A 26,317-nucleotide genomic window follows, 5' to 3' on the forward strand; every position below is an offset into this window, starting at 1 on the left:
GCCGCTCCACTCCAGTTCGATTTGATTTGATTTGATTTATTATTGTCACATGTATTAACATACAGTGAAAAGTATTGTTTCTTGCGCGCTGTACAATGCATACTGTTCATAGAGAAGGAAATGAGAGAGTGCAGAATGTAGTGTTACAGTCATAGCTAGGGTGTAGAGAAAGATCAACTTAATGCACGGGAAATCCATTCAAAAGTCTGATGGCAGCAGGGAAGAAGCTGTTCTTGAGTCGGTTGGTACGTGACCTCAGACTTTTGTATCTTTTTCTCCAAGAAGGTGGAAGAGAGAATGTCCGGAGTGCGTGGGGTCCTTAATTATGCTGGTTGCTTTGCCAAGGCAGCGGGAAGTGTAGACAGAGTCAATGGATGGAGATCCAAGCATTTTTTTTGATGGAATGCCACTAGAGGAATCATAGGATTAGACCAGACTCCATCTATTCTGTGGTATATTCTGTCTGTGGTCCTGTCTACATCAATGGGGATGAAGTAGAAAGGGTCGAGAGCTTCAAGTTTTTAGGTGTCCAGATCACCAACAACCTGTCCTGGTCCCCCCATGCCGACGCTATAGTTAAGAAAGCCACCAACGCCTCTACTTTCTCACAAGACTAAGGAAATTTGGCATGTCAGCTACGACTCTCACCAATTTTTACAGATGCACCATAGAAAGCATTCTTTCTGGTTGTATCACAGCTTGGTATGGCTCCTGCTCTGCCAAGATCGCAAGGAATTACAAAAGGTCGTGAATGTAGCCCAATCCATTACGCAAACCAGCCTCCCATCCATTGACTCTGTCTACACTTCCCGCTGCCTCGGCAAAGCAGCCAGCATAATTAAGGACCCCACGCATTCCGGACATTCTCTCTTCCACCTTCTTCTGTCGGGAAAAAGATACAAAAGCCTGAGGTCACGTACCAACTGACTCAAAAACAGCTTCTTCCCTGCTGCTGTCAGACTTTTGAATGGACTTACCTTGCATTAAGTTGATCTTTCTCTACACCCTAGCTATGACTGTAGCACTGCATTCTGCACTCTCTCATTTCCTTCTCTGTGAACGGTATGCTTTGTCTGTATAGTGTGCAAGAAACAATACTTTTCACTGTATGTTAATACATGTGGCAATAATAAATCAAATCAAAAAAATATTGAGTTGGATCGACATCTTAAGTTGAGACTATTCTTGTAAGTGCCATTTCTTTGGTTCTCCCCTGAAGAAACTTTATAAACTAAACGTTTCCAAGGGACTTTCACCTATGATTTCAAAGCATTGAGCACTCGAGTTGAAGTATAAAGGATAATAAGTTCTTCTCTGGCTTCCTCTTAGTTGCTTCAGTTGAGTTATCTGCTGGAGGGAGGGTCAAGCTGGAATCTTGCCAGATTTCTCACCTCATTGCCTCAAGTAAACAAGCTATACATTTTAAATAAACTGTGGTTGGGGTTGAGCCATTTGACATATCTATATATAAGTAAGAGTGGGCGCAAGCCATACCACAATATATTGCAATTCTGTCCAAATCAAATTAAGACCATTTCACTTGAAGATCACTGAGAATGAGTGAAATAAGGCAAAAGTGTAGATGTACCTCATCCAGTTGTAACGCAGGGTCTGATATCTCTCGCAAGGGATCTTTAAAGTAATTAAAGATGCACTCCCGAACTTTGTTAATGTCATTTGCCCAGCTTTCCTATGGAAATACAAGTCACAGCAATTAAGTGGATCTGATGAGCTATTTTTACAGCCTTTTCCTACAGGAAATTAAATAAAAGTAACATGTGCATAGAATTTAGATGAGTTTGACTTCTTCCCATTCACTTCTATTGCAGAGATTCTTATACCCAAGGATTTTCTGATCAGCGTCCACAGTACACACTGCTATTGCTCTTTCACATTATTTTTATTGTGTTGAGTTTCAATGGACCACATCCCTTCCCATTTACTGTCATTAAGTAGCCATCCAAATGTCCAAACCACTCTGCATTCACTCCCAATTCCTAGAATTTCAATTGGCCCATTCTTTTACAGTTCCATAATCGATTTTTATTGTGTAGAATAAGCAAGGCATGATCAGTTTGCGATTTGCAACTCTTTCCGATATGATCCATTGGCTCACATAGCTGTGATCAGGCAATTTTTAAAATTGTCATCCTCAATTTCAAATGGCTCATGGCCTCACTGTCCCTCCTCTCACCCCAGCCCACAACTCTGTAATTTCTATCCTTGGGAGAACTCTGCTTTCTTCCAGATCTATACATGTGTGCATCCTCCCACTTCCTTCGCTCACCATTGGTTTAAGTGTCTTCAACCATCCCAGATCCTTAACTTTGGAATTAATTTCCTTAATTTCTTTGGCCTGAATTTTCACACAAAGGGGCCAAGTTCTAATGTGCATACCCAGGATTCACAGAGATGATGGCACATGTTAAAGTGTCATTGCCTCAGTCTAATTTTGACTAGTGGGATGTCCAAAGCACAACTTGTGCACTGTGGACTTGATAGGAGAAGATCTAAAGCTGCCAGCATTCTTTGGAGAGGTGGGGTACCCTTTTAAATAAGATCCCAGGACACTTTTGGAAGAGATCAGATACGAGGGCCATGGAGAGTGTTGGAGGGGCATAGGTTGGCATGGAGGTTATGAGGGACCATGATGCCTGGGTGGCAGAGCATGAGGTGGCATGGATTGTCATGGATGGGGCATTGGGAATATATGGGGTGGGTGAAAGATGTGAGGGGTGAGAGCTGTTTTATTCACATTTTAAGCACCGAGATAGGCTTTGCACCCATATCAGATGTACACCCGGCAGCCTCTGAACTCCTTATCTGAGGAAGGATGTCCTTGCTATAGAGGGTGTTCAGCGAAGGTTTACAGGCTGATTCCTGGGATGGCAGGACTGTCATATGAGGAGACAGGATATAAGTCTGTTAGGGTTATATTCACTGGTGTTTAGAAGAATGAGAGGAATCCCATAGAAACTTATAAAATTCGAACAGGATGAGACAGGGTATAGAATCATAGAATCCCCACAGTGAAGAAGGAGGCCATTTGGCTCATCAAGCCTGCACCGACAACAATTTCACCCAGGCCTTATCCCCATAACCTCACATATTTACCCTACTAATCCTCCCTGACACAGAGGGGCAATTTTGCATAGCCAATCCACCTAACCTGCACATCTTTGGAGTGTGGGAGGAAACTGGAGCACCTGGAGGAAACCCACGCAGACACGGGGAGAATGTGCAGAATCCACACAGACAGTCACCCAAGGCCGGAATCAAACCCGGGTCGCTGGTACTATGAGGCAGCATTGCTAACCACAGTGCCATTATGCATGCAGAAACAATGTTCCCAATGGTGGGGGAGTCCAGAACTAGGGGTCATAGTTTGAGGAAAAGGGGTAAACCTTTTAGGACTGAGGTGAGGAGAAATTTCCTCACCCAGAGAGTGGTGCATCTGTGGAATTCATTGCCACAGAAAGTAGAGGCCAAAATGTTGTGTGATTTCAAGAAGGAATGAGATATAGCTCTTGGGGCTGAAAGGATCAAGGGATATGGGGGGAAAGTGGGGATCAGGATATTGAATTTGATGATCAGCCAGGATCAGATGAATGGCGGAGCAGGCTTGAAGGGCCAAATGGCCAACTCTTGCTTCTCATTTCAGGACTCTGGAATGGCCCGCCACAACTCCCGTTTTTCACCCAGCACTACCACAGAGATTATCACAGAATAAGGTTTCTCATTTCGAACATAAAAAGGCATGAAATCAGAAAATGGCCTCCGGCTTATCAAACCTGCGCCTCTCACAAACTGCACACGGTCTACTCTGTAATGAACACTGTAATCTAATGCGCTGCTCAAACATTCCCTGACTTCTGGTGTTTGTGTGGCTTTCACAGCAATGTGAGAGCAAACGGGGAGGAGAACCTCCATGGGAATTCACCTTATGCAACCTTTTCTCCCAGAAAATTCATCAGCTCCACAAGGCCTCCTTCAGTGGGTCAAAGCTCTCAGTTTCAAAAGATCCTTTCTTCTCAAGATGTCTCCAATGCACAAATGTCTTTCTGAACATTGACTGCCCAAAAATGTAGGAAGGATTCCAAACGTAATCATGCAAGAGATTTGTGCAAAGTTGACATAGTATGAACCAATGCTGATTTGTTGACTCGGTTAAAGAGGGACTTGAAATCATTACAGCATTTGTACTGTTCCTCTCAGGACCTCTGTGTTAAGTCAGAGATCACCGGGGAAGTAGCTCCAAAGAGGTCACACGGAATAGTCAAGCCACAAGTACAATAAGGTTTATTGAAGAACTGTATTCCTCACACTTCAACCCTCGAGTGGTTGTAGGGGTGGTATCCCGGGCAGGTCACCCCATACCCCAGGTCATCTGACCTGTCCTCTTAAAGGGGCTACATCCTCTTAATGGGAACATCCCACACCACTTTGCAGCCAATGAAGTGCTTCAGAAGTGTAGTTACCATTGTAATGTCAGAGAGAGTCACCTTGGCTTTTGATTCAGTTTACCTACCTTCTGATCATATTGCAGAAACTTCTGGAAGTCATACAGCGAAATTTGACACAGCTCAGGCCTCTCCACGTTCCTGCACACAACAACATAATATTTAAACAACTGCCAAAAGTAAGCAGAATTTTTCATTGCGGGTGTGATTATTTGATGTGCTGAGGATCTGTAAATAAACCGACAACTGGTTTTGGTGGAAGTGCAGTGAGTGCTGCCATGGTTTAGTGCAATATCCATTAACCAGCTGTAAGAACTGGGACCGAGCTCCGCATCAGTGTCACGTTTTGTTAATGCGTTTTCTTTACTTTAAATGGGCTTATGGGGGTCGGGCACACAATTTGAGCTGACATTTTTTATATAGCTAAACGACCTTTGTACCTCAGTTATCAGAGAATTATAGAATGGCAGAGCACAGAAGCATCACTATCATTCTTAATTTGTGACTTTAGACTTGACTATTCCCATTGCTCTCGACTGGCCACTACCTTCTATTAGCTTCAGGTCACCCAAAATACTGTTGCCTATGTCCTAACATGCAACAAATCCTCTTCACCCATCATCCCTGTTCTCTCTAATGCACACAGGGCAGCACGGTGGCACCGTGGTTAGCACAGGTGCCTCACAGCGCCAGGGACCCAGGTTTGATTCCTGGTTTGGGTCGCTGTCTGTGTGGAGTTTGCACATTCTCCCTGTGTCTGCGTGGGTTTCCTCTGGGTGCTCCGGTTTCCTCCCACAGTCTGAAAGACGTGCTGGTTAGGTGCATTGACCCAAACAGGTGCCGGAGTGTGGCGACCAGGGGAATTTCACAGTAACTTCATTGCAGTGTTAATGTAAGCCATGTGACCAATAAATAAACTTGATTTGTTTCTAGTTATGCAATGTCTCGATTTTAAAATTCTCATTCTTTTATGGATTTAATGGCCTCTTTTTATGGGTAAGATTAATACGAGGATCGCTGCTTGACCCAGTTTGCAGCACTCTTGGTTATCAGTCAGACATGGATGTGGTTTCAAATCGGAATACAGTAGTTCTTCAAAGGTACCACAGGCTGACTGGTCTCCTTCAGTATTAAACACAATCATGATTCAAGAAAAAGTTCTGAGAAGGAGGCAGTCCAGAGGAAATTCTCCAGGCTCATTCCTGGGATGAGAGGGTTGTCCTATGAAGAGAGACTAAATAGTCTGGGTCTGTATTCCTTGCAGTTTAGAAGAGCGTGGAAAGACCTTATTCAAACATATAAGATTCTGAAGGGGCTTGACAGGGTAGATGGTGAGGTGTTTTCACTAGTGAGAGGGTCTCAGACAAAGGGACATAGCTACAAGATAAAGAACCGGTCATTTAAAACTGAGGTGCGCAGAAATTTCTTCTCGCAGAGGGTGGTGAATCTCTGGAATTCTCTACTCCAAATGGTGGTGGAGGCTGGATCATTGGAAGCATTGAAAGTGGAGGTAGATAAATATTTGATAGATCGAGGAATAGAGGGTTACGGGAAAATGGCACAGAAAAGGAGTTGAGGCCGGCATAGATCAGCCATGATTGTATTGAATGGTGGGGCAGGCTTGAAGGGCCTGGTGGACTACTCCTGCTTCTATTTCTGGTGTCCTAGTGAAAAACCTGGATTGACAGTTCACACAACACGTTGCACAAAGGAATCAACAAATTCAATGAAGCAAAATGATACAGTTGGCCAGATCAAACTTAATTTTCATTTTGTTCAAAAAAAGCTAGGCCTTAGTCTGCGAGAGGGTGATTGCGTCAAGGGTCCATTTTTAAGTGGAGCAAAGGCAATGGTCAAAATTATATTAAATTATATTAAAAAAACATTCAGAATACAATCCAATCAAAGAGAAACTCCTTACCTCAGAGGAAAAGATAGCTCCAGTTGCTCAATTATCTACACACACAGAAACAGAGGTTGTATAAACAGAGAGTAAGCAACACTTAGCAAAGAGTTATACATTGCAATCAAATCGAGAGATCCACTTGGCTTATCAATACAGCATCTGGGTGTGGCTTCTGAGTGGAAATGATAAGATAGCCAGGGGTAACCTGGTCCAAGAGGATATAAACTAAGTGAAAGGGGCCAGATGATGTTTTTTTAATTCATTATGGGTGGCATAGTGGTTAGCACTGTTGCCTCACAGCACCAGGGACCCAGGTTCAATGCTGGCCTCGGGTGACTGTCTGTGTGGAGTTTGCACATTCTCCTCGTGTCTGCTTGGGTTTCCTCCGGGTGCTCCGGTTTCCTCCCACAGTCCAAAAGTGCACAGGTTAGGTTGGTTGGCCATGCTTATTTTGCCCCTTAGTGTCAGGGTAAAAACGTGGGGTTACAGGAATAGGGCCTGGGTGGGGTTGTTGTCAGTACAGGCTCGATGGGGCAAATGGCCTTCTGCATTGTAGGAATTCTATGATTCTATGAACTCAAGCCATTTTAAGAACACAGGAACCAGAGATCCTCCATCTGTTTACATTATAAAATTTAACAGATCCCGTATGAATTGTAGATAATATGAGACCATTAATAGGGAATTTGCTTACTCTGAATACATGGTTAGTAAATAGCACACACCATCAATATTACAGGGAATAATGGATCCTCTCAGAGAATAACAGACTCTGTGTATTATGGAAAATAGCAGACCTGTGTATAATAAAGGGAAATGGCTGATCTGGTGTTTATTACAGAAAGTAGCAGATCCTATATTGGGGATAGCTGACTGTGGGCACATTTTAAAATTACAGCAGGACAACATTAATTCATTCAATTGTTCTTCAGGCTTGTGGTCAATCCATTCCTCAAGGTAAATACTCACTGTTTTCTGTGCGTCAAACAACAGGTTTCTGTAGAAAAGAATGAACTGAGCATAGTTCATATCCACCCTTGTGTCCACTTCCTGTCAGGGAGATAAAGCACGGGTACAATGAACCCACACTCTCTGTTACAGTCATTGTGCTATCATATTGGAAAGTATTGACCATCATTTGGATCATCCAGCCTGTCCCTTTCCCACATGCCCAGTGCAAGCTGCCCTGTCACGAATTCCCCCCAGTTCATTAAGGTTTCTATGAATAATACTTGGAAAAGAGTTTTTTGCCGATCTCAGTGTTTATGCAGCAAACACTCTAGGATATCAATGTAACATTATAATCCACATGATTGATCTGCAGGCAATTATGTTCTACACATGATATTCCCAAAATCCCAAGTGGACTAGACCGAAGGTGTTTCAATGAATTTGATCTCTGCTTAGATGTGTTCTGATAACCTTCAGTCTTGTTCAGTTAACCTTTACTTTAAAGGAATTAATCAACATTATCATAGCTTTAGGGCAGTATTGTTATGCTTTTAGTCCGATGTTAACACAATATTAATTGAGTTTTAGTCAACAGCGTCAATGCCATATTAATTTAGTTTCAACACATCATTGGAACAGTATTAACACAGCAACTGATATAATGTTAGCATAACACTAGTGCTACTTTATTACATCATTAAAACAATCTCAAATCAACTCTAAAGAAGTACCAATCAGTATTAATATACTTTCAGCTGGCACAATAGCAACGCAGTAGAAATCCAGCATTGTATTTTGTTTATTGATCAGAGGATGTGAGCACTGCTGGCTGGACCAGAATTTGCTGCCTATCCCTAATTGGCACTGTGTGTGCTAGTACAGATGTCAGATGGTATTAATAAAGCATTAGCACAATGTTAGCATAATTTAGTATTAATGAGGTATTGTTAAGGCAACGTTAACATATAACACATACAGTACTAAAACAATATTTATAAAGCATCCACAACAGCTGTATAAGGTGCTGGTGAGGCCACACGTGGAGTACTGTGTAGAGTGTTGGTCTCCTTGCTGAGAAAGGATGTACTGGCAGTGGAGGGGGTGCAGACGAGATTCTCTAGGTTGATTCCGGAGTTGAGAGGGTTGGTTTTTGAGCAGAGACTGGTAGACTGGGGCTATACTCATTGGAATTTGGAAGAATGAGGAGAGATCTTATAGAAACATATGAAATTAGGAAGGCACTAGATAAGATAGAAGCAGGGAGGTTGTTTCCACTGGCAGGTGAAACCAGAACTAGGGGGCATAGCTTAAAAATAAGGGGGAGAAGATTTAGGACTGAGTTGAGGAGAAACTTCTTCACCCAAAGGGTTGTGAATCTATGGAATTCCCTGCCCAGTGAAGCGGTTGAGGCTATCTCGTTGAATGTTTTGAAGACAAATATAGATAGATTTTTGAACAGTAAAAGAATTAAGGGTTATGGTGAGTGGGTGGGTAAGTGGAGCTGAGTCCACAAAAAGATCAGCCATGATCTTATTTATTTATTTATTTTACTTATTTATTAACGTCATAAGTAGGCTTACAGTTACTGTGAATATCCCCTCGTCGCCACACTCCGGCGCCTGTTTGGGTACACTGAGGGAGAATTTAGCATGGCCAATGCACCTAACCAGTACGTCTTTCGGACTGGGTTCGATTCCCGGCTCGGGTCACTGTCTGTGTGGAGTTTGCACATTCTCCTCGTGTCTGCGTGGGTTTCCTCCGGGTGCTCCGGTTTCCTCCCACAGTCCAAAGATGTGCGGGTTAGGTTGATTGGCCAGGTTAAAAAAAAAAATTGCCCCTTAGAGTCCTGGGATGTGTAGGTTAGAGGGATTAGCGTGTAAATATGTGGGGGTAGGTCCTGGGTGGGATTGTGGTCGGTGCAGACTTGATGGGCCGAATGGCCTCCTTCTGCACTGTAGGGTTTCTATGACTTCTATGACTGTGGGAGGAAACCGGAGCACCCGGAGGAAACCCACGCTGACACAGGGAGAACGTGCAGACTCCGCACAGACAGTGACCCAAGCTGGGAATTGAACCGGGGTCCCTGGTGCCGTGAGGCAGTGTGCTAACCACTGTGATCTTATTGAATGGTGGAGCAGGCTCGAGGGGCCAGATGACCTACTCCCGCTCGTAGTCCTTATGTTTATGTTCTTAATATATTAATGGTATATGCATATTATTAGCACAAGAGTAACTCAAAATTAGCGCACTATTAATGTAGTATCAGCACAGCATTAACATTGTGTTAACTGAAAATATTTCATACAATAGGAACAGGAGTAGGCCATTCGGCCCATCAAACCTTCTCTGCCATTCAATTCGATCATGGCTGATCATCAACCTCAATGCCACTTTCCTGCACTATGTCATTGATGTCATTGTCTCCAGAAATCTATCAATTTCCGTTTGAACATGCTCAAAGATTCAGTGAAGAAATTCTTCCTCATCTAAGTCTTAAATGGCCTGCCCCTTATCTTGAAATACTGTTCCCTGGTTTTAGACTCACCAGCCAGGGCAAATATCTTATCGACATCAAACCTGTCACTGAACAGTTTTGGTCCCCTTATCTAAGGAAAGATATACTGGCATTGGCGGCAGGTTGATGAAAGGTCATCCAGACTCGAAACGCTGGCTCTATTCTCTCTCCACAGATGCTGTCAGACCTGCTGAGATTTTCTAGCATTTTTCTGTTTTTGCTTCTGATTCCAGCATCCGCAATATTTTGCCTTTATGATCTCATTGAATGTTGTAACAGGCATGATGGGGCCGAATAGCCTACTTTTGCTCCGACATCTTATGGCCCTTTTAAGAATTTTGCATGTTTCAATTACGTAACTTCTCATTCAACAAAACGCTAGAGAGTAGAGACCCAGGCTCCTCAATTTCTTCTCATAAGACAACCCGCCGTTCCAGTGAGTAATCTGCTGAACCGCCACTGTATTCTCTCTATGGCAAGCCTATCCTTCCTTAGGTAAAACTGTGCACCAGGTGAGCTCTTTATTAATTTAGATCTTTACTACTTTGTTGAGAAAATCTCTTCTAAAAATAATTCTGGCCTTTATAGCTACTTACTAATGCTGTTCAATGGCCTGCAACTCTGGAGGGCCCTGGATACATTAAAGGGTGATATTTTTAGTACCGGGGCATAATTAATGACAGAAGCAGGTATGGGAGCTGCCATTATAACACTGTCACTCCCTATAAATATTCTAATGAAGTTTCAAATGGGGCCTCTTTCTATCAATTACATTTTGTTTCTGGAAATGTGCATTATGTGTAAACCCAGAGTTATGGGTCTTTGCTTTTTTTTGTTCCTCCTAACTCGTGCGCATAACTGAAGGTCAAAACACATCACTGCCAACTGCAATGCCATGATACCCCAACAAATTGGTGTGCCAACAAACTAAGCTAGTGGAGGGCTGTGCTGTTGGCAAGTGTAGAATGAGTTTTACAAAGGCTACATTTGCTTCCAACGCATGCTCAGTTGTACCGATGTGACGTCATTGCGAGTGACGCAGGTCAAAAGTCTACTCATCCCCCCAACCTCAGTGTGATGCTTATCATCTCCATTTAGCTTCTCATGCCTGTAAGCAAAATTCAAACTCACAACAATCCTCATGAGAAATTAAACTGACAGCCTCTCTGCCTTTTTTTAATATAAAATCTAGGATGCGACAGCATCATCGGGATAGGAGGGAAAGGGGAAAGGAATGTTTGAGAATGTCTTGGTGTTGCAGAGAAAAGAATATGGCATAGGTTTGAGGTGAGAGGGGAGAGATACAAATGGGGCCAGAGGGACAATATTTTCACTCAGAGGATGGTGAGTGTCTGGAACAAGCTGCCAGAGATAGTAGTAGAGATGGGTACAATTTTGTCTTTTAAAAAGCATTTAGTTAGTTACATGGGTAAAATGGGTATAGAGGGATATGGGCCAAATGAAGGCAACTGGGACTAGCTTACTGGTAAAAACTGGGCAACAGGGACAAGTTGGGCCGAAGGGCCTATTTCTATGCTGTAAACCTCTATGACTCTAATTCTTAGTTTTATCTTATGGTGTATCATAGGAAAAGCTGTGTGAAAAGCTGCAGAGTGATAGCACTGTTTCAAAACAGCACGACTGCTCAACAGAAAATTGGGCACTCTGACCTCCATAGCTAATTTCCCCGTCTGTGCCATCACCTAACGAGATTGTCTACCATGATAATCAAGATTCCTGTTCTCTTCAAGTGTGTTATTTTACTATGTTTGAAAAAAGGCTTTTAAAAAATTGCTTTCGGAAGCAAAATAGGTTTTCTGTGCATATGTGGACAAAGCAAAATTGCTCAGACAGGTATCGGCAGCCATCTTGTGTGGCTTGCGTTGGCACAGGCCGGATTCTCCGCAAGTCACTGCGGCATCTTTCGCAGTGGTGCGGGATCTTCTGGTGCCGCCGCTGTCAACATGTTTTCCCATTGTTTGCACCCCACCACCGCTGGGCGGCATGGTAGCACAGTGGTTAGCACTGCTGCTTCACAGCTCCAGGGACCTGGGTTCGATTCCCGGCTTGGGTCACTGTCTGTGTGGAGTTTGCACATTCTCCTCGTGTCTGCGTGGGTTTCCTCTGGGTGCTCCGGTTTCCTCCCACAGTCCAAAGATGTGCGGGTTAGGTTGATTGGCCAAGGTTAAAAATTGCCCCTCAGAGTTCTGAGATGGGGAGGTTAGAGGGATTAGCGGGTAAATATTAGCGGGTAGGGCCTGGGTGGGATTGTGGTCGGTGCAGACACGATGGGCCGAATGGCCTCCTTCTGCACTGTAGGGTTTCTATGATTTCTATGGAACACGCAGCCAGGGTTTACCATTGACAGGACCAGAAGATCCTGCTGGTGCGAACAGCTTGCAGATTTCGGACAAAGTGTTAAAATAAAATGGGAGGGAGCGCAAAGTCAAATCTATTAATGTCCAATCAGCTAATGTAACTGTTCTTCTAGAATTACCTTAAGTCAAGGACAGATCTCAAAAATTAGAGTCATGCAGGGCAATAGGATGGAATCTGATTCCCCCAACCCTGCACTGGGGAGGTGTACAACTCACATTTTTGTGCTATTAAGGTTGTAACGATGAGTTAGCAACCAGTAGAGGTCATGGTCTTTCCATACCCGACATTTTTATCCTGGGTCTTTGAGATTGTAAAGTGGATCTTTGTGATATTAGGATCCATAAGAAAAGCTTGTAGAAGGAAGGAGACATGATACAGGCAGCATGTCCTGTCTTTTTCATTAATCAAGGATTATGATTGAGGGAAATATAAATGAGTTTTCCAGTCATGGGGGAAACCATGGAGAATATTAGCTTAGTGGTCATTATCATGTCATAAACTGTTGTTAACACTTACTTAAAGAACGAATGAATGAAATAATTTGTGTTTATTTTTGTACCTTATCGCCTCATTAGAAAATTCTCTAGCACCTTATGGGCAAAGAATTATCTTTGAAGTGTGGTTAATGTAGGCAAATCAACCAATTTTCACAGGGTAATGTTCCCGCAATGAGTAAATGAATAAATGACCAATTAATCAATTTTCTGTGACATATGTTGAGGAAATAGTAATGACAATGCCATGGGATGTCCTCAAATCCCCTAACCAGGAAGGTGAACCTTGGCATAAAGCCACTAGCATCCTAACATCCAATTATGCTCTTTCATTGTGAAGCTTTCATCACACTGAGAATATAGGCCTTGTTAAACAGGCTGGAGCTCGCCTCTTCCATCTTTAAGGCCTGTCTCTGAACACAAGATAAGGGTTCAAGCCACTAGTTTGTTCATTCATAGCCAAGCTTCTGGGAGGCACAGACCAATAGTTTACATCTGTCATAACGGAACAGAAATTCACTTTTGTCTCAGGGAAATACCTATTATTGGATATAAACCTGAAAAGAAGAAAATTAGAGGGCAGCAGGAAATGAGCAGGGAAATGGGACCAATTGGATGGTTTTTCAAAGAGCCAGCACAGACCGATTGGCCGAATAGCCTCCTTCTGTGCTGTAAAATAAAAAATTCTAAGAGGGCACCAAGTCGTGTTTGCTGTAGGATCGGAAGTCTCACAGTATGGGCCCTTTTCTTGGATATATTTAAGGAAAATAAAGCCGTTGAGATAGGGAGCTTCCTGATTTGTATTGTTGGATGTTATACCAGGTATGGTACCACCCTGCAAGTCATTGGGGTAGCTCAGTTAAGGAGTTTGTGATGGTGACAGACTGAATGTTTTCCATTCTCGGTCATTTGACCCCTCGGGAAAATCTTTAAGGAAAAAGAAGAAAGTACATTTAAGGGGCTGCATTATGAACATACAAACATACGAATTAGGAGTAAGAATAGGCCACTCGGCCCCTTGAGCCTGCTGTGCCATTTCATGAGATTGTGGCTGATCTGATTGTAACTTTAACCCCGAATAACCTTTCATCTCCTTGTTAATCAAGAATCTACCTCTGCCTTAAAAATATTCAAAGGCTCTGCCTCCACTGCCCTTTGAGGAAGAGAGTTCCAAAGACTCACAACCCTCAAGGGAAAAAATTCTCCTCTTATCTGCCTTAAATGAACGACCTCTTATTTTTAAATAATGACCCATAGTTCTAAATTCTCCCAGGCGAGGAAACATCGGCTCCACATCTACCCTGTCAATACCACTCAGGATCGTAAAGATTTTGCTCAAATTGTAAAATAAAGTAAAGTTTAGTTATTAGTCACAAGTAGGCTTACATTAACACTGCAATGAAGTTCCTGTGAAAATCCCCTAGTCGCCACACACCGGTGCCTGTTCGGGTACACTGAGGGAGAATTTAGCATAGCCAATCCACCTAACCAGCACATCTTTGGACTGTGGGAGGAAACCGGAGCACCCGGAGGAAACCCACGCAGACATGGGGAGAACGTGCAAACTCCATACAGACAGTGACCCAAGCCGGGAATCGAACTTGGGTCCCTGGCACTGTGAAGCGATAGTGCTAGCCACCGTGCTGCCCTTCTAAAGGCCTTCTTGCTTTTTCCTCTTCTAAACTTTAGTGGATACAAACCTAACCTCTCCAACCTTTCCTCATAGGACAACCAGCCCATCCCTAGCATCGGTCCAGGAAACCTTCTCTGAACTGCTTCGAATGCATTTACATCTCTCCTTAGATAAGGAGACTAATATTGTCAGAAACCTTTCCTGATCTACAAAACTGTGAGACAAACACAGGAGTTACAAGCAAAGTTTATCTACTTACCAACAGCCTGTCCCGCAGGAACCTCATATTTGGGACTCTGTAGTTGACTTGAGGAAGCATAACCTTTAGATCCTTCACTGTGATACTAAAAAAATAAACATTCAATATATAATTGATAACCATACTGCAGAATCAAATCTTGCAAGAAAGTAAGAATAAATGACAGCCAGGACTAAGAATGATGAGGAAAGGTTTAAAAAAAGGTAGATATAAATGAGTGAAATATATAGGGTAGAGATGAATAAATGCTTGTGATCAGAACAACATCAACTTGTATTTATATTATATTTTTCCATTGTAAAACTCCCCACGGCTCATACAGGAGTGTTAACAAACACAATTTGACAACAAGCCACATAAGGAGATATTAGAGCAGAGAAAGATGTTGTTTTTAATCACAGAATCATGGAATCCCTACTGTGCAGAAGAGGCCATTCGGCTCATTAAGTCTGTACTGACTCGTTGACTGAGTTTCTTACCCAGATCCTCTCCCCTGCCCTATCCCTGTAACCCCACACATTTACCACGGCTAATTTCATCTAACCTAGACATCTTGGGATACTAAAAGGTAATTTAGCCAAGCTACCTAACCTGCACATCTTTGGACTTTGGGAGGAAACCAGAATACCCGGAGGAAACCCACGCTGCCAAACTGAAGATCATGTCAATTGTAGGTCTTCCGAATCTGAAACCACACTGGGATTCAGGATGGATGCAAAAACAGAAAATGCTGGAAAATCTCAGTGGGTCTGACAGCATCTGTGGAGAGAGAATAGAGCCAATGTTTTGAGTCTGGATGACCCTTATTCTCTCTCCACAGATGCTGTCAGACCTGCTGAGATTTTCCAGCCTTTTCTGTTTAAGTTTCAGATTCCAGCATTATCAGTGTTTTGCTTTTATTTCAGGATAGATGTGTTCAGTCAGGATCTGCTGTCCAATAAGGGCAACCAGGGTGAATACTTTCCTATGATGTTCAGCAGAGGGATGTCTCAATAATAGGCATGATGTGCAGATGCCGTCGTTGGACTGGGATAAGCACAGTAAGAAGTCTCACAACACCAGGTTAAAGTCCAACAGGTTTATTTGGCAGCACAAGCTTTCAGAGTCTCACTCCTTCTTCAGGTGAGTGAGGAGTTGTGTTCACAAACAGGGCATATATAGATACAAACTCAATTTACAAGATAATGGTTGAAATGCGAGTCTTCACAGGTAATCAAGTCATAAAGGTACAGACAATGGAGGTCAGTGACCAGTGGAGTGCCCCAGGGATCTGTTCTGGGACCCTTGCTGTTTGTCATTTTCATAAATGACCTGGATGAGGAAGTGGAGGGATGGGTTGGTAAGTTTGCTGACGACACCAAGGTAGGTGGTGTTGTGGATAGTTTGGAGGGATGTCAGAAGTTGCAGCGAGACATAGATAGAATGCAAGACTGGGCGGAGAAGTGGCAGATGGACTTCAACCCGGATAAGTGTGTAGTGATCCATTTTGGCAGATCCAATGGGATGGAGCAGCAGTATAAAATGAAGGGTACCATTCTTAGCAGTGTAGAGGATCAGAAGGACCTTGGGGTCCGGGTCCATAGGACTCTTAAATCGGCCTCGCAGGTGGAGGATGCGGTCAAGAAGGCGTATGGCGTACTAGCCTTCATTAATCGAGGGATTGAGTTTAGGAGTCGGGAGATAATGCTGCAGCTTTATAGGACCCTGGTTAGACCCCACTTGGAGTACTGCGCGCAGTTCTGGTCACCTCATTACAGGAAAGATGTTGAAGCCATTGAAAGGGTGCAGAGGAGATTTACAAGGATGTTGCCTGGATTGGGGGGCATGCCTTATGAGGATAGGTTGAGGGAGCTTGGTCTCTTCTCCCTGGAGAGACGAAGGATGAGAGGTGACCTGATAGAGGTTTACAAGATGTTGAGGGGTCTGGATAGGGTGGACTCTCAGAGGCTATTTCCAAGGGCTGAAATGGTTGCTACGAGAGGACACAGGTTTAAGGTGCTGGGGGGTAGGTACAGGGGGGATGTCAGGGGTAAGTTTTTCACTCAGAGGGTGGTGGGTGAGTGGAATCGGCTGACGTCGGTGGTGGTGGAGGCAAACTCGTTGGGGTCTTTTAAGAGACTTCTGGATGAGTACATGGGATTTAATGGGATTGAGGGCTATAGATAGGCCTAGAGGTGGGGATGTGATCGGCGCAACTTGTGGGCCGAAGGGCCTGTTTGTGCTGTGGCTTTCTATGTTCTATGTTCTATGTTCTAATGTGAGTGGAGAGAGGGTTAAGCACAGGTTAAAGAGGTATGTATTATCTCCAGCCAGGACAGTTAGTGAGTCACGGGCATTCAGCCTCTGATCTTCGGGTACGCGTTCTCCAAGGCGGCCTTCACGACACACGACAACGCAGAATCGCTGAGCAGAAATTGATAGCCAAGTTCCGCACACATGAGGACGGCCTCAACCGGGATCTTGGGTTCATGTCACACTATCTGTAACCCCCACGACTTGCCTGGGCTTGCAAAATCTCATTAACTGTCCTGGCTGGAGACAATACACATCTCTTTAACCTGTGCTTAACCCTCTCTCCACTCACATTGTCTGTACCTTTAAGACTTGATTACCTGTAAAGACTCGCACTCCAACCATTATGTTGTAAATTGAGTTTGTGTCTATATATGCCCTGTTTGTGAACTCAACTCCTCACTCACCTGAAGAAGGAGCGAGACTCCGAAAGCTTGTGCTACCAAATCAACCTGTTGGACTTTAACCTGGTGTTGTGAGACTTCTTACTGTCAATTATGAACAGAGGAATTAGGAGCAGACGTAGGCAAATTCAGCCCTTCGAGCCTACTCTGCCATTCGGTCAGATCATGGCCGATCTCTCTCTGGTCTCAAATCTACTTCCCCACCTGTTCCCCATATCCCCATATCCTTTTTTATTAGAAATATATCTATCTCCTTCTTGAAAGCATTCAACGATTCAGACTCCACCATGCTATGGGGCAGTGAGTTCCACAAATTCACCACCCTCTGTGAGAAGTAGTCCCTCTTCATCTCAGTTTTAAATCTACTGCCTCAAAAATGAGATTGCCCCGTAAGAAAAAATAGTTGTTATAATCACTGTGATTGCACTTGTTTGCATACAGGGTCACGATCTTTGCATCACCCATATCTGGGGGTACTGCCTCCACCCTCCAGCAAAGACAGAGATGTTTGTGCTGCGGAAGTGCCAATTTTCCGTACTCGATGAGTTCAGGTGGAGTTTTACCCATGGAAAGTGAGTCGAGAGCTTTCGCGAAGCTCCGCCACAGTGGGTTGAATATCCAGCTCTGTCATGATAGGTTTTCTATGATGTCTCGAGCTTTCTTGGTGACAGTGTTCTCCCTAGAGTACGACTCAAAGTAATGTTCCACCCATTTCTCCAACTCTTTACTGCAGTTGGTGATAGCCTTCCTGTCTTTGTTTTCAATGGGGCGGTTTTCTCTGCTAATGACCCTGTTGTCCTTTTGATCTCTTTATACATGCCTCTGACATTCCCTGTGTCGAAGGACATCTGGATATTCTGACAAAGTCGTAACCAGTAGTCATTGATGCAGCCCCAGACTGCTGGACTTTACTCTGAGCAGCTCTTACTGCATTAAGTCTTCTCTCTTGATCTCTCTCGATGCGGAGATGTCGGCGTTGGACTGGGGTAAACACAGTAAGATGTCTCACAACACCAGGTTAAAGTCCAACAGGCTTATTTGGAATCACGAGCTTTCAGAGCGCTGCTCCTTCATCAGGTACACATCTTGGGACACTTAGTGGCAATTTAGCCAATGCATCTCACCTGATAAAGGAGCAGTGCTCCGAAAGCTCGTGATTCCAAATAAACCTGTTGGACTTTAACCTGATGTTGTGAGACTTCTCTCTTGGTCTCTCGTGTTAATGGCGGCATAGTAGCTAGCACTGCTGCCTCACAGCGCCAGGGACCCGGGTTCAATTCTGGCCACGGCTCACTGTCTGTGTGGAGGTTGCACATTTTCCCTGTGTTTGTGTGGGTTTCCTCCGGGTGCTCCGGTTTCCTCCCACAGTCCAAAGATGTGCGGATTAGGTGATGCGCGATTAATCCACTCGGGAGGCTAGATCGTACCCGGGAATAAAGGCTTTTATTCGCAACAAGAATAGAGCATACTGCTTAACAATACTATCCCAGACTAAGGGCCACTAGGAAGTAGCAGTGACCTTTATACTCCTATAAGAAGGCGGAGCCAAAACGGAGTGTACCACAGAACAATGCTAACAGGTGGAACACCCCAACCCTAACCCCAACAGTAACAAGAGTAACATATGTACAAGTACCCATAGTGGTAACCATCTATGGTTCAGTACCCATAGTGGTAACCATCTATGGTTCACCACATTAGGTTGATTGGCCATGCTAAATTGACCCTAGTGTTAGGGGGGTTAGCAGGGTAAATGTGTGGGGTTACAGGAATAGGGCCTGGGTGGGATTGTGATCGGTGCAGACTCACTGGGCCGAATGACCTCCTTCTGCACTGTCGGGTTCTATGATGCTATGAATATGAGTGGACACAGGAATATCTATATTGGTCATAAACTAAGCTAAATTTTTCTTTGCCCAAAAACAGATTGGTCCCTCCTACCGCCTAATTTAAAAAATAATCTACACCCGTCCAACACTAATGTTCATGCGGGAAATGCACGTGAACCACACTTTGGCATTGGGGGCGAAGCTACGTGAATGAGCAGCAGAAGATTTTGGCAAGAGTTTTGCACAATCAGGGGGGAGAGGTTGAGTAGACTCGGAGGCAGCATCGAAACTGGCAACAGTTACTGGCGCAAGAGTTTCTTCAATCGTTTGACCTTAAAATTGGCACGGCACGGTATTTAGATCAACACTGTTCCCAGGATATTCCTGGCTGGAGACTGTTTCTAATCAGTGCATTTACTGCAGTGGCCAGAGTTGCACAGCAGAGGGCAGCAGCTTTGATTCAGTGCTCAGTCTGCAGGCCATGTGTAATGATGCACTGGAACAGACCCAGCGAACTGAGTAACAGAGTCCAACAGATTTGCACTGAACCTGACAGATGGCTAAAGACTAACCTTAAAGAGGCAATATCTGATGCACCATCAATCAAGCAAAGACTAGTTTGTATGCAAGAACAAATAGGCTTTTATTAGTAAAAGACTTGGAGCACACCCATGCCGATGAACTGGTCCAGAGACTGAGGCAGGGGGGTGGGGAGCAGTCACCTTTATACCTGGACCAGGGGGGAGGAGTTTCAGGCAGGGCTGCAGGGACGTGTCCAGGCATGTCACACACACACAGGCAATAAGCTAACAGTGGTTTACCACAATATCTATCAGACTTTCTCTCTTACAAGGCAGAGATTCCTGCTTGCAGACCATGTTCTGGAGAAGAAACAGGAATTTGTACCTGCCAGATTTTACACGACTGCTCATGTTTGGCAGAATAGGTAGAAAATTTCAATCCCCTGCCCTTTTCATTTAATCCCCTGCAGATCTACATTGTGCTTGTAATTCCCAGAATATCTCATGTTTTCTCTCACACATAAACGAGGGAAGATATGTATATATCTGCTCTCTCATTTTTATTTTCATTGAATCGTAGAATCCCTACATTGCGGAAGAAGGCCAGTCGGCCCATTGAGTCTGCACTGACTCTCCAACAGAGCACATTACCCAGGCTCTATCCCCATAACCCCATGTATTTACCCAGCTAATCTCCCCAACCTACACATCTTGGGACACTAAGGGGCAATTTAACATGGCCAATCCACCTTACCTACACGTCTTGGGACACTCAGTGGCAATTTAGCATGGCCAACGCGCCTCACCTGCACATCTTTGGACTGTGGGAGGAAACCCGCACAGACGTGGGGAGAATGTGCAAACTCCACACAGAGAGTCACCCAAGGCTGGATCGAACCCGGGTCCCTGGCACTTTGAAGCAGCAGAGCTCACTACTGTGCCACCGTGCCGCCCAGATTCAGATATAGTTCCGACATGTAAGACACATTGACACATCTCGCTCTTAGTTATAACATAGCTCCATAAAAGGTTTTGTAATCGTCTCTTTCCTTTTGATTCTAAGTTTTTGCCTTAACTCTGAATCGTTCTCTCACCCAGTTACTGTGGTTTATTGGGACGTTGAAAATATGGAGGTAATTTTGATTTTGTGCAATAATTTCAAATGGGTGATCACAAAGCAGCAGTCTGTTTTACATCCCTCCCCATGTTATTTCTAGTGAAACCAATGGCTTTCAATACGCCCACAGAGATTGGGGGTTTTGAGTGGGCCTGGTGGGAAGCTGTCTCAAGGTGAGAGAACTGTGTCAACAACCAAGAACTTTTGTACATGCTGGGATGATTCGCCTGTGGTGCTTCCAAACAAAGTCAATGTGCAAGGAATGGCAGGAATTTCTAGTCACAAATTCCCATTTACTCTGATGCCATCTTAATGGCCACATTTTGTTTTATTCACGTATGGAACATGGGTGTCGCTGGCTGGCCAGCATTTATTGCCCATCCCTAGTTGCCCGAGGGCAGTTGAGAGTCAACCATATCGTTGTGGGTCTGGAGTCACATGTAGGCCAGACCGGGTAAGGACGGCAGATTTCCTTCCTAAAGGACATTAGTAAATCAGCTGGGTTTTTCCGACAATCGACAATGGTTTCATGGTCAGCAGTAGATTCTTAATTCCAGATACATTTTATTGAATTCAAATTTCATCATCTGCCGTGGCAGGATTCGAACCCAGGTCCCCAGAACATTAGCTGAGTTTCTGCATTAATAGTCTAGCGATAATACCACTCGGCCATCGCCTCCCCTTAACATGGATACAAAACAAGAGTGACTGCTTTTCAAACTGCAACTCATTGGTTGTGAAGATCTTTGGAAAGTGCGATAAGACATGATGAAAATGGAATGTTCTTACTTCCTTCTTCCCTTCATCACGTCTGATTAAAGTACCTTAAAATGTTAAGGGGGTATTTCTTCTGCTCTGGGTTAGCTCTTACTGCTCTGTATAACTTCCTATTGCAGGGATATCACATCCTATCGGATACCATGATTGAACACTCCTGGGAGCTCATCGTGATACCAAAGACCAGAATCTTTTACAAAATGCAAATACTGCAGATGCCGAAAATCTGAAATAAAACGGAAAATGCTGGAAAAATCCAGCAGATCTGGCAGCATCCTTGGAGAGAGAAACAGAGTTTACCAGATTGATTCCTGGGACTGACGTATGAGGAGAGATTGAGTCAGTTAGGATTATATTTACCGGAGTTTAGAAGAATGAGGCGGGGTCTCATAGAAACCCATAAAATTCTAACAGGACTAGGCAGCATTGATACAGGAAGGATGTTCCCGATGGCTGGGGAGTTCAGAACCAGGGGTCACTGTCTAAGGATACAGGGTAAAACATTTAGGACTGAGATAAAAAGATATCTCTTTACCCAGAGAGTACTAGCCTGGGGAATTCTCTACCACAGAAAGCATTTGAGGTCAAAACATTGTATGTTTTCAAGAAGGGGTTAGATAAAGCTCTTGAAGCGAAGAGGATCAAAGGTGGGGAGGGGGGAAGGTGGAAACAGGTTACTGAGTTAGATGATCAGCCAAAATCATAATGAATGGTGGAGCAGGCTTGAAGTGCCAAATGGCCTACTCTTGCTCCTATTTTCTGTGTTTCTATGTTTAACATTAATGTTTCAAGTCTGTATGATCACGTGTTAACTGTGTATCTCTCCACAATTCGCTGCCAGACCTGCTGAGCTTTTCCAGCATTTTCTGTTTTTATGCAAGAATATAGAAACCTAAACCAGGTTTGGCAGGCAGGGTTCATGACCACTGGATGTCTCAAAGCATTTTACGGCCAATGATGTACTTATTTAAGTGTATACACTGATGTAATGTAGGACATGTGGAAGCTAATTTGCACTCAGCACACTCCCACAAACACAATGCGAGAATGTATTTTGTGATGTTGGTTAAACGCTGAATATTGATCAGGACACCAGACCCCACTGCTTGTCTTTCAAATAGTGCCTGGGAACTGTTACCTGAGCAGGCAGATTAACATCTCATTTGAAAGATGCGGCCCGGTGGGCACAGTGGTTAGCACTGCTACCTCACAGCACAAGGGACCCGGGTTCAACTCCCAGCCTCAGGTGACTGTCTGTGTGGAGTCTGCATGGTTCTCCCTGTGTCTGCCTGGGTTTCCTCTGGGTGCTCCGGCTTCCTCCCACAATCCAAAGATATGCAGGTTAGATGATTTGGCCATGCTAAATTGCCCCTTAGTGTCCCAAGATGTGGCTCAGAGATTCGCTGTGGTAAGTGCACAGTGTTAGGGGGATAAGGCGGAGGGTGTGGGCCTGGGTAAAACGTTCTGTCAGAAGGTGGGTGCAGACTTGGTGGGATGAATGGCTTACATCCGCACTGTGAGGATGCTATGGTTCTATGGCACCTCCAACAGTGCAGTGCTTCCTCAGTTCTGCAGTGTCAACCTTGACTTTTGTGCTGGAATAGGACTTGAACCTGGAACCTTGAGATAAGACTGGCAAGGAGGTGAGGGAAAGAAGGGAAAGAGGAAGGCAGGTGAGGTGCTGGAACAAGTGATGACCAGGACACCAGGGACAACTGCTCTTTGCTGAATAGTGCTGCGTGTTCTCTTGTGCTCGGCTGAAAGAGCAGATAAGTGTTCGGATTTTTTTCCAATGTGCGGCGGAATGTGAAACCTGGATCACACTGGCAGGAATATGTCTGCATTACACCTGCAGTGTAATATATGCAGCGTGACATCTTGAATGTGATGCATGCAGCAGGGTACCAGTAGTGTGAGGAGTAGGTGACAGACACAAGTACTGACATAGGGGCTTAATTTGCTTCTGTGAAGAAGTAAATACAGATTGTCTCTGTAAAACACACACTCAATACAGAAACTCGGTTAAATGGGGGAGCGGAGACATAGAACATAGAACATAGAACATAGAACATAGAAAGCCACAGCACAAACAGGCCCTTCGGCCCACAAGTTGCGCCGATCACATCCCCACCTCTAGGCCTATCTATAGCCCTCAATCCCATTAAATCCCATGTACTCATCCAGAAGTCTCTTAAAAGACCCCAACGAGTTTGCCTCCACCACCACCGACGTCAGCCGATTCCACTCACCCACCACCCTCTGAGTGAAAAACTTACCCCTGACATCTCCTCTGTACCTACCCCCCAGCACCTTAAACCTGTGTCCTCTCGTAGCAACCATTTCAGCCCTTGGAAATAGCCTCTGAGAGTCTACCCTATCCAGACCTCTCAACATCTTGTAAACCTCTATCAGGTCACCTCTCATCCTTCGTCTCTCCAGGGAGAAGAGACCAAGCTCCCTCAACCTATCCTCATAAGGCATGCCCCCCAATCCAGGCAACATCCTTGTAAATCTCCTCTGCACCCTTTCAATGGCTTCAACATCTTTCCTGTAATGAGGTGACCAGAACTGCGCGCAGTACTCCAAGTGGGGTCTAACCAGGGTCCTATAAAGCTGCAGCATTATCTCCCGACTCCTAAACTCAATCCCTCGATTAATGAAGGCCAGTACGCCGTACGCCTTCTTGACCGCATCCTCCACCTGCGAGGCCGATTTAAGAGTCCTATGGACCCGGACCCCAAGGTCCTTCTGATCCTCTACACTGCTAAGAATGGTACGCTTCATATTATACTGCTGCTTCATCCCATTGGATCTGCCAAAATGGATCACCACACACTTATCCGGGTTGAAGTCCATCTGCCACTTCTCCGCCCAGTCTTGCATTCTATCTATGTCTCGCTGCAACTTCTGACATCCCTCCAAACTATCCACAACACCACCTACCTTGGTGTCGTCAGCAAACTTACCAACCCATCCCTCCACTTCCTCATCCAGGTCATTTATGAAAATGACAAACAGCAAGGGTCCCAGAACAGATCCCTGGGGCACTCCACTGGTCACTGACCTCCATGCAGAGAAAGACCCCTCCACAGCCACTCTCTGCCTTCTGCAGGCAAGCCAGTTCTGGATCCACAAGGCAACAGCCCCTTGGATCCCATGCCCTCTCACTTTCTCAAGAAGTCTTGCATGGGGGACCTTATCGAACGCCTTGCTGAAGTCCATATAGACCACATCCACCGCTCTTCCTTCGTCAATGTGTTTGGTCACATTTTCAAAGAACTCAACCAGGCTCGTAAGGCACGACCTGCCCTTGACAAAGCCGTGCTGACTACTTTTGATCATACTAAACTTCTCTAGATGATCATAAATCCTGTCTCTCAGGATCCTCTCCATCAAATTACCAACCACTGAGGTTAGACTCACCGGTCGGTAATTTCCCGGGCTGTCCCTGTTCCCTTTCTTGAATATAGGGACCACATCTGCAATCCTCCAATCCTCCGGAACCTCTCCCGTCTCCATCGACGATGCAAAGATCATCGCCAAAGGCTCCGCAATCTCCTCCCTCGCCTCCCACAGTAACCTGGGGTACATCCCATCCGGTCCTGGCGACTTACCAACCTTGATGCCATTCAATAGTTCCAACACATCCTCTTTCTTTATGTCCACATGCTCGATCCTTTCTGTCCACCGCAAACCAGCAGTACAACCACCCAGATCCCTTTCCACCGTGAATACCGAGGTAAAGTATTCATTAAGCAGCTCCGCCATTTCTAACGGTTCCGCACAAACTTTTCTCCCTTCACCTTTTAAGGGTCCTATGCCTTCACATCTCATCCTTTTACTCTTGACATATTTGTAGAAAGCCTTGGGATTCTCCTTAATCTTACCCGCCAAGGCCTTCTCATGACCCCTTCTCGCTCTCCTAATTTCCTTCTTAAGCTCCTTCCTACATCCCGTATACTCCTCTAAATCCTTAACACCTCCTAGCTCTCTGAACCTTCTGTACGCCTCTCTTTTCTTATTCACCAGGTTCATCACAACCTTCGTGCACCACGGTTCCCGTACCCTACCAACACCCCCCTGTCTCATCGGAACGTTGTCATGCAGAGCTCCAGACAAACATTCCTTGAAAATCCTCCACTTTCCTTCGGTACTTTTCCCCGAGAATGCCTCCTTCCAATTTACCCGTCTAATTTCCTCCCTGATGACACTGTATTTCCCTTTACTCCAGAGAAACACTTTCCTAGCCTGCCTGATCCTATCTCTTTCCAATGCTATCGTGAAGGAGATAGAATTATGATCGCTATCCCCAAGATGCTCACCCACCGAGAGATCCTCCACCTGTCCAGGTTCATTAGCCAGCACCAGATCAAGTACAGCCTCTCCTCTAGTAGGCTTATCCACATACTGTGTCAGGAAACTCTCCTGGACACACCTAACAAACTCCTCTCCATCCAAACCCCTAGCCCTAGGGATATTCCAATCTATGTTTGGGAAATTAAAATCTCCCATCATGACAACTCTGTTATTCCTACATCTCTCCAGGATCTGTTTCCCCATCTGCTCCTCAACATCTCTGTTACTATTGGGCGGCCTATAGAAAACACCCAGCAACGTTACCGACCCCTTCCTGTTCCTAACCTCCACCCACAGAGACTCCGTAGTCAATCCCTCCACGGCGTCCACCTTCTCTACAGCCGTGACACTATCCCTGATCAACAGTGCCACTCCCCCCCCTCTCTTGCCTCCCTCCCTGTCCTTCCTGAAACATCTAAAACCC

The 26,317-nt window shown here is 44.7% G+C and overlaps 1 protein-coding gene across 2 annotated transcripts in view; it reads right to left on the reverse strand.

Moving 5' to 3' along the window:
- LOC144495614 (1-phosphatidylinositol 4,5-bisphosphate phosphodiesterase gamma-1-like) overlaps positions 1 to 26,317 on the reverse strand; it is a 211,729-nt gene that overhangs the window by 88,777 nt on the left and 96,635 nt on the right. For both annotated transcript variants that reach the window (XM_078215830.1, XM_078215831.1), the window contains exons 5-9: positions 14,598 to 14,682; positions 7,336 to 7,416; positions 6,382 to 6,416; positions 4,529 to 4,601; positions 1,589 to 1,690 (exon numbers count right to left, since the gene is read on the reverse strand). In XM_078215830.1, the coding sequence (XP_078071956.1) occupies positions 1,589 to 1,690; positions 4,529 to 4,601; positions 6,382 to 6,416; positions 7,336 to 7,416; positions 14,598 to 14,682 (376 nt within the window). The remainder of the gene's footprint in view (positions 1 to 1,588; positions 1,691 to 4,528; positions 4,602 to 6,381; positions 6,417 to 7,335; positions 7,417 to 14,597; positions 14,683 to 26,317) is intronic.

The sequence above is a fragment of the Mustelus asterias genome, chromosome 7, assembly GCF_964213995.1.
Source record: "Mustelus asterias chromosome 7, sMusAst1.hap1.1, whole genome shotgun sequence".
NCBI classification, from domain to species: Eukaryota; Metazoa; Chordata; class Chondrichthyes; order Carcharhiniformes; family Triakidae; genus Mustelus; species Mustelus asterias.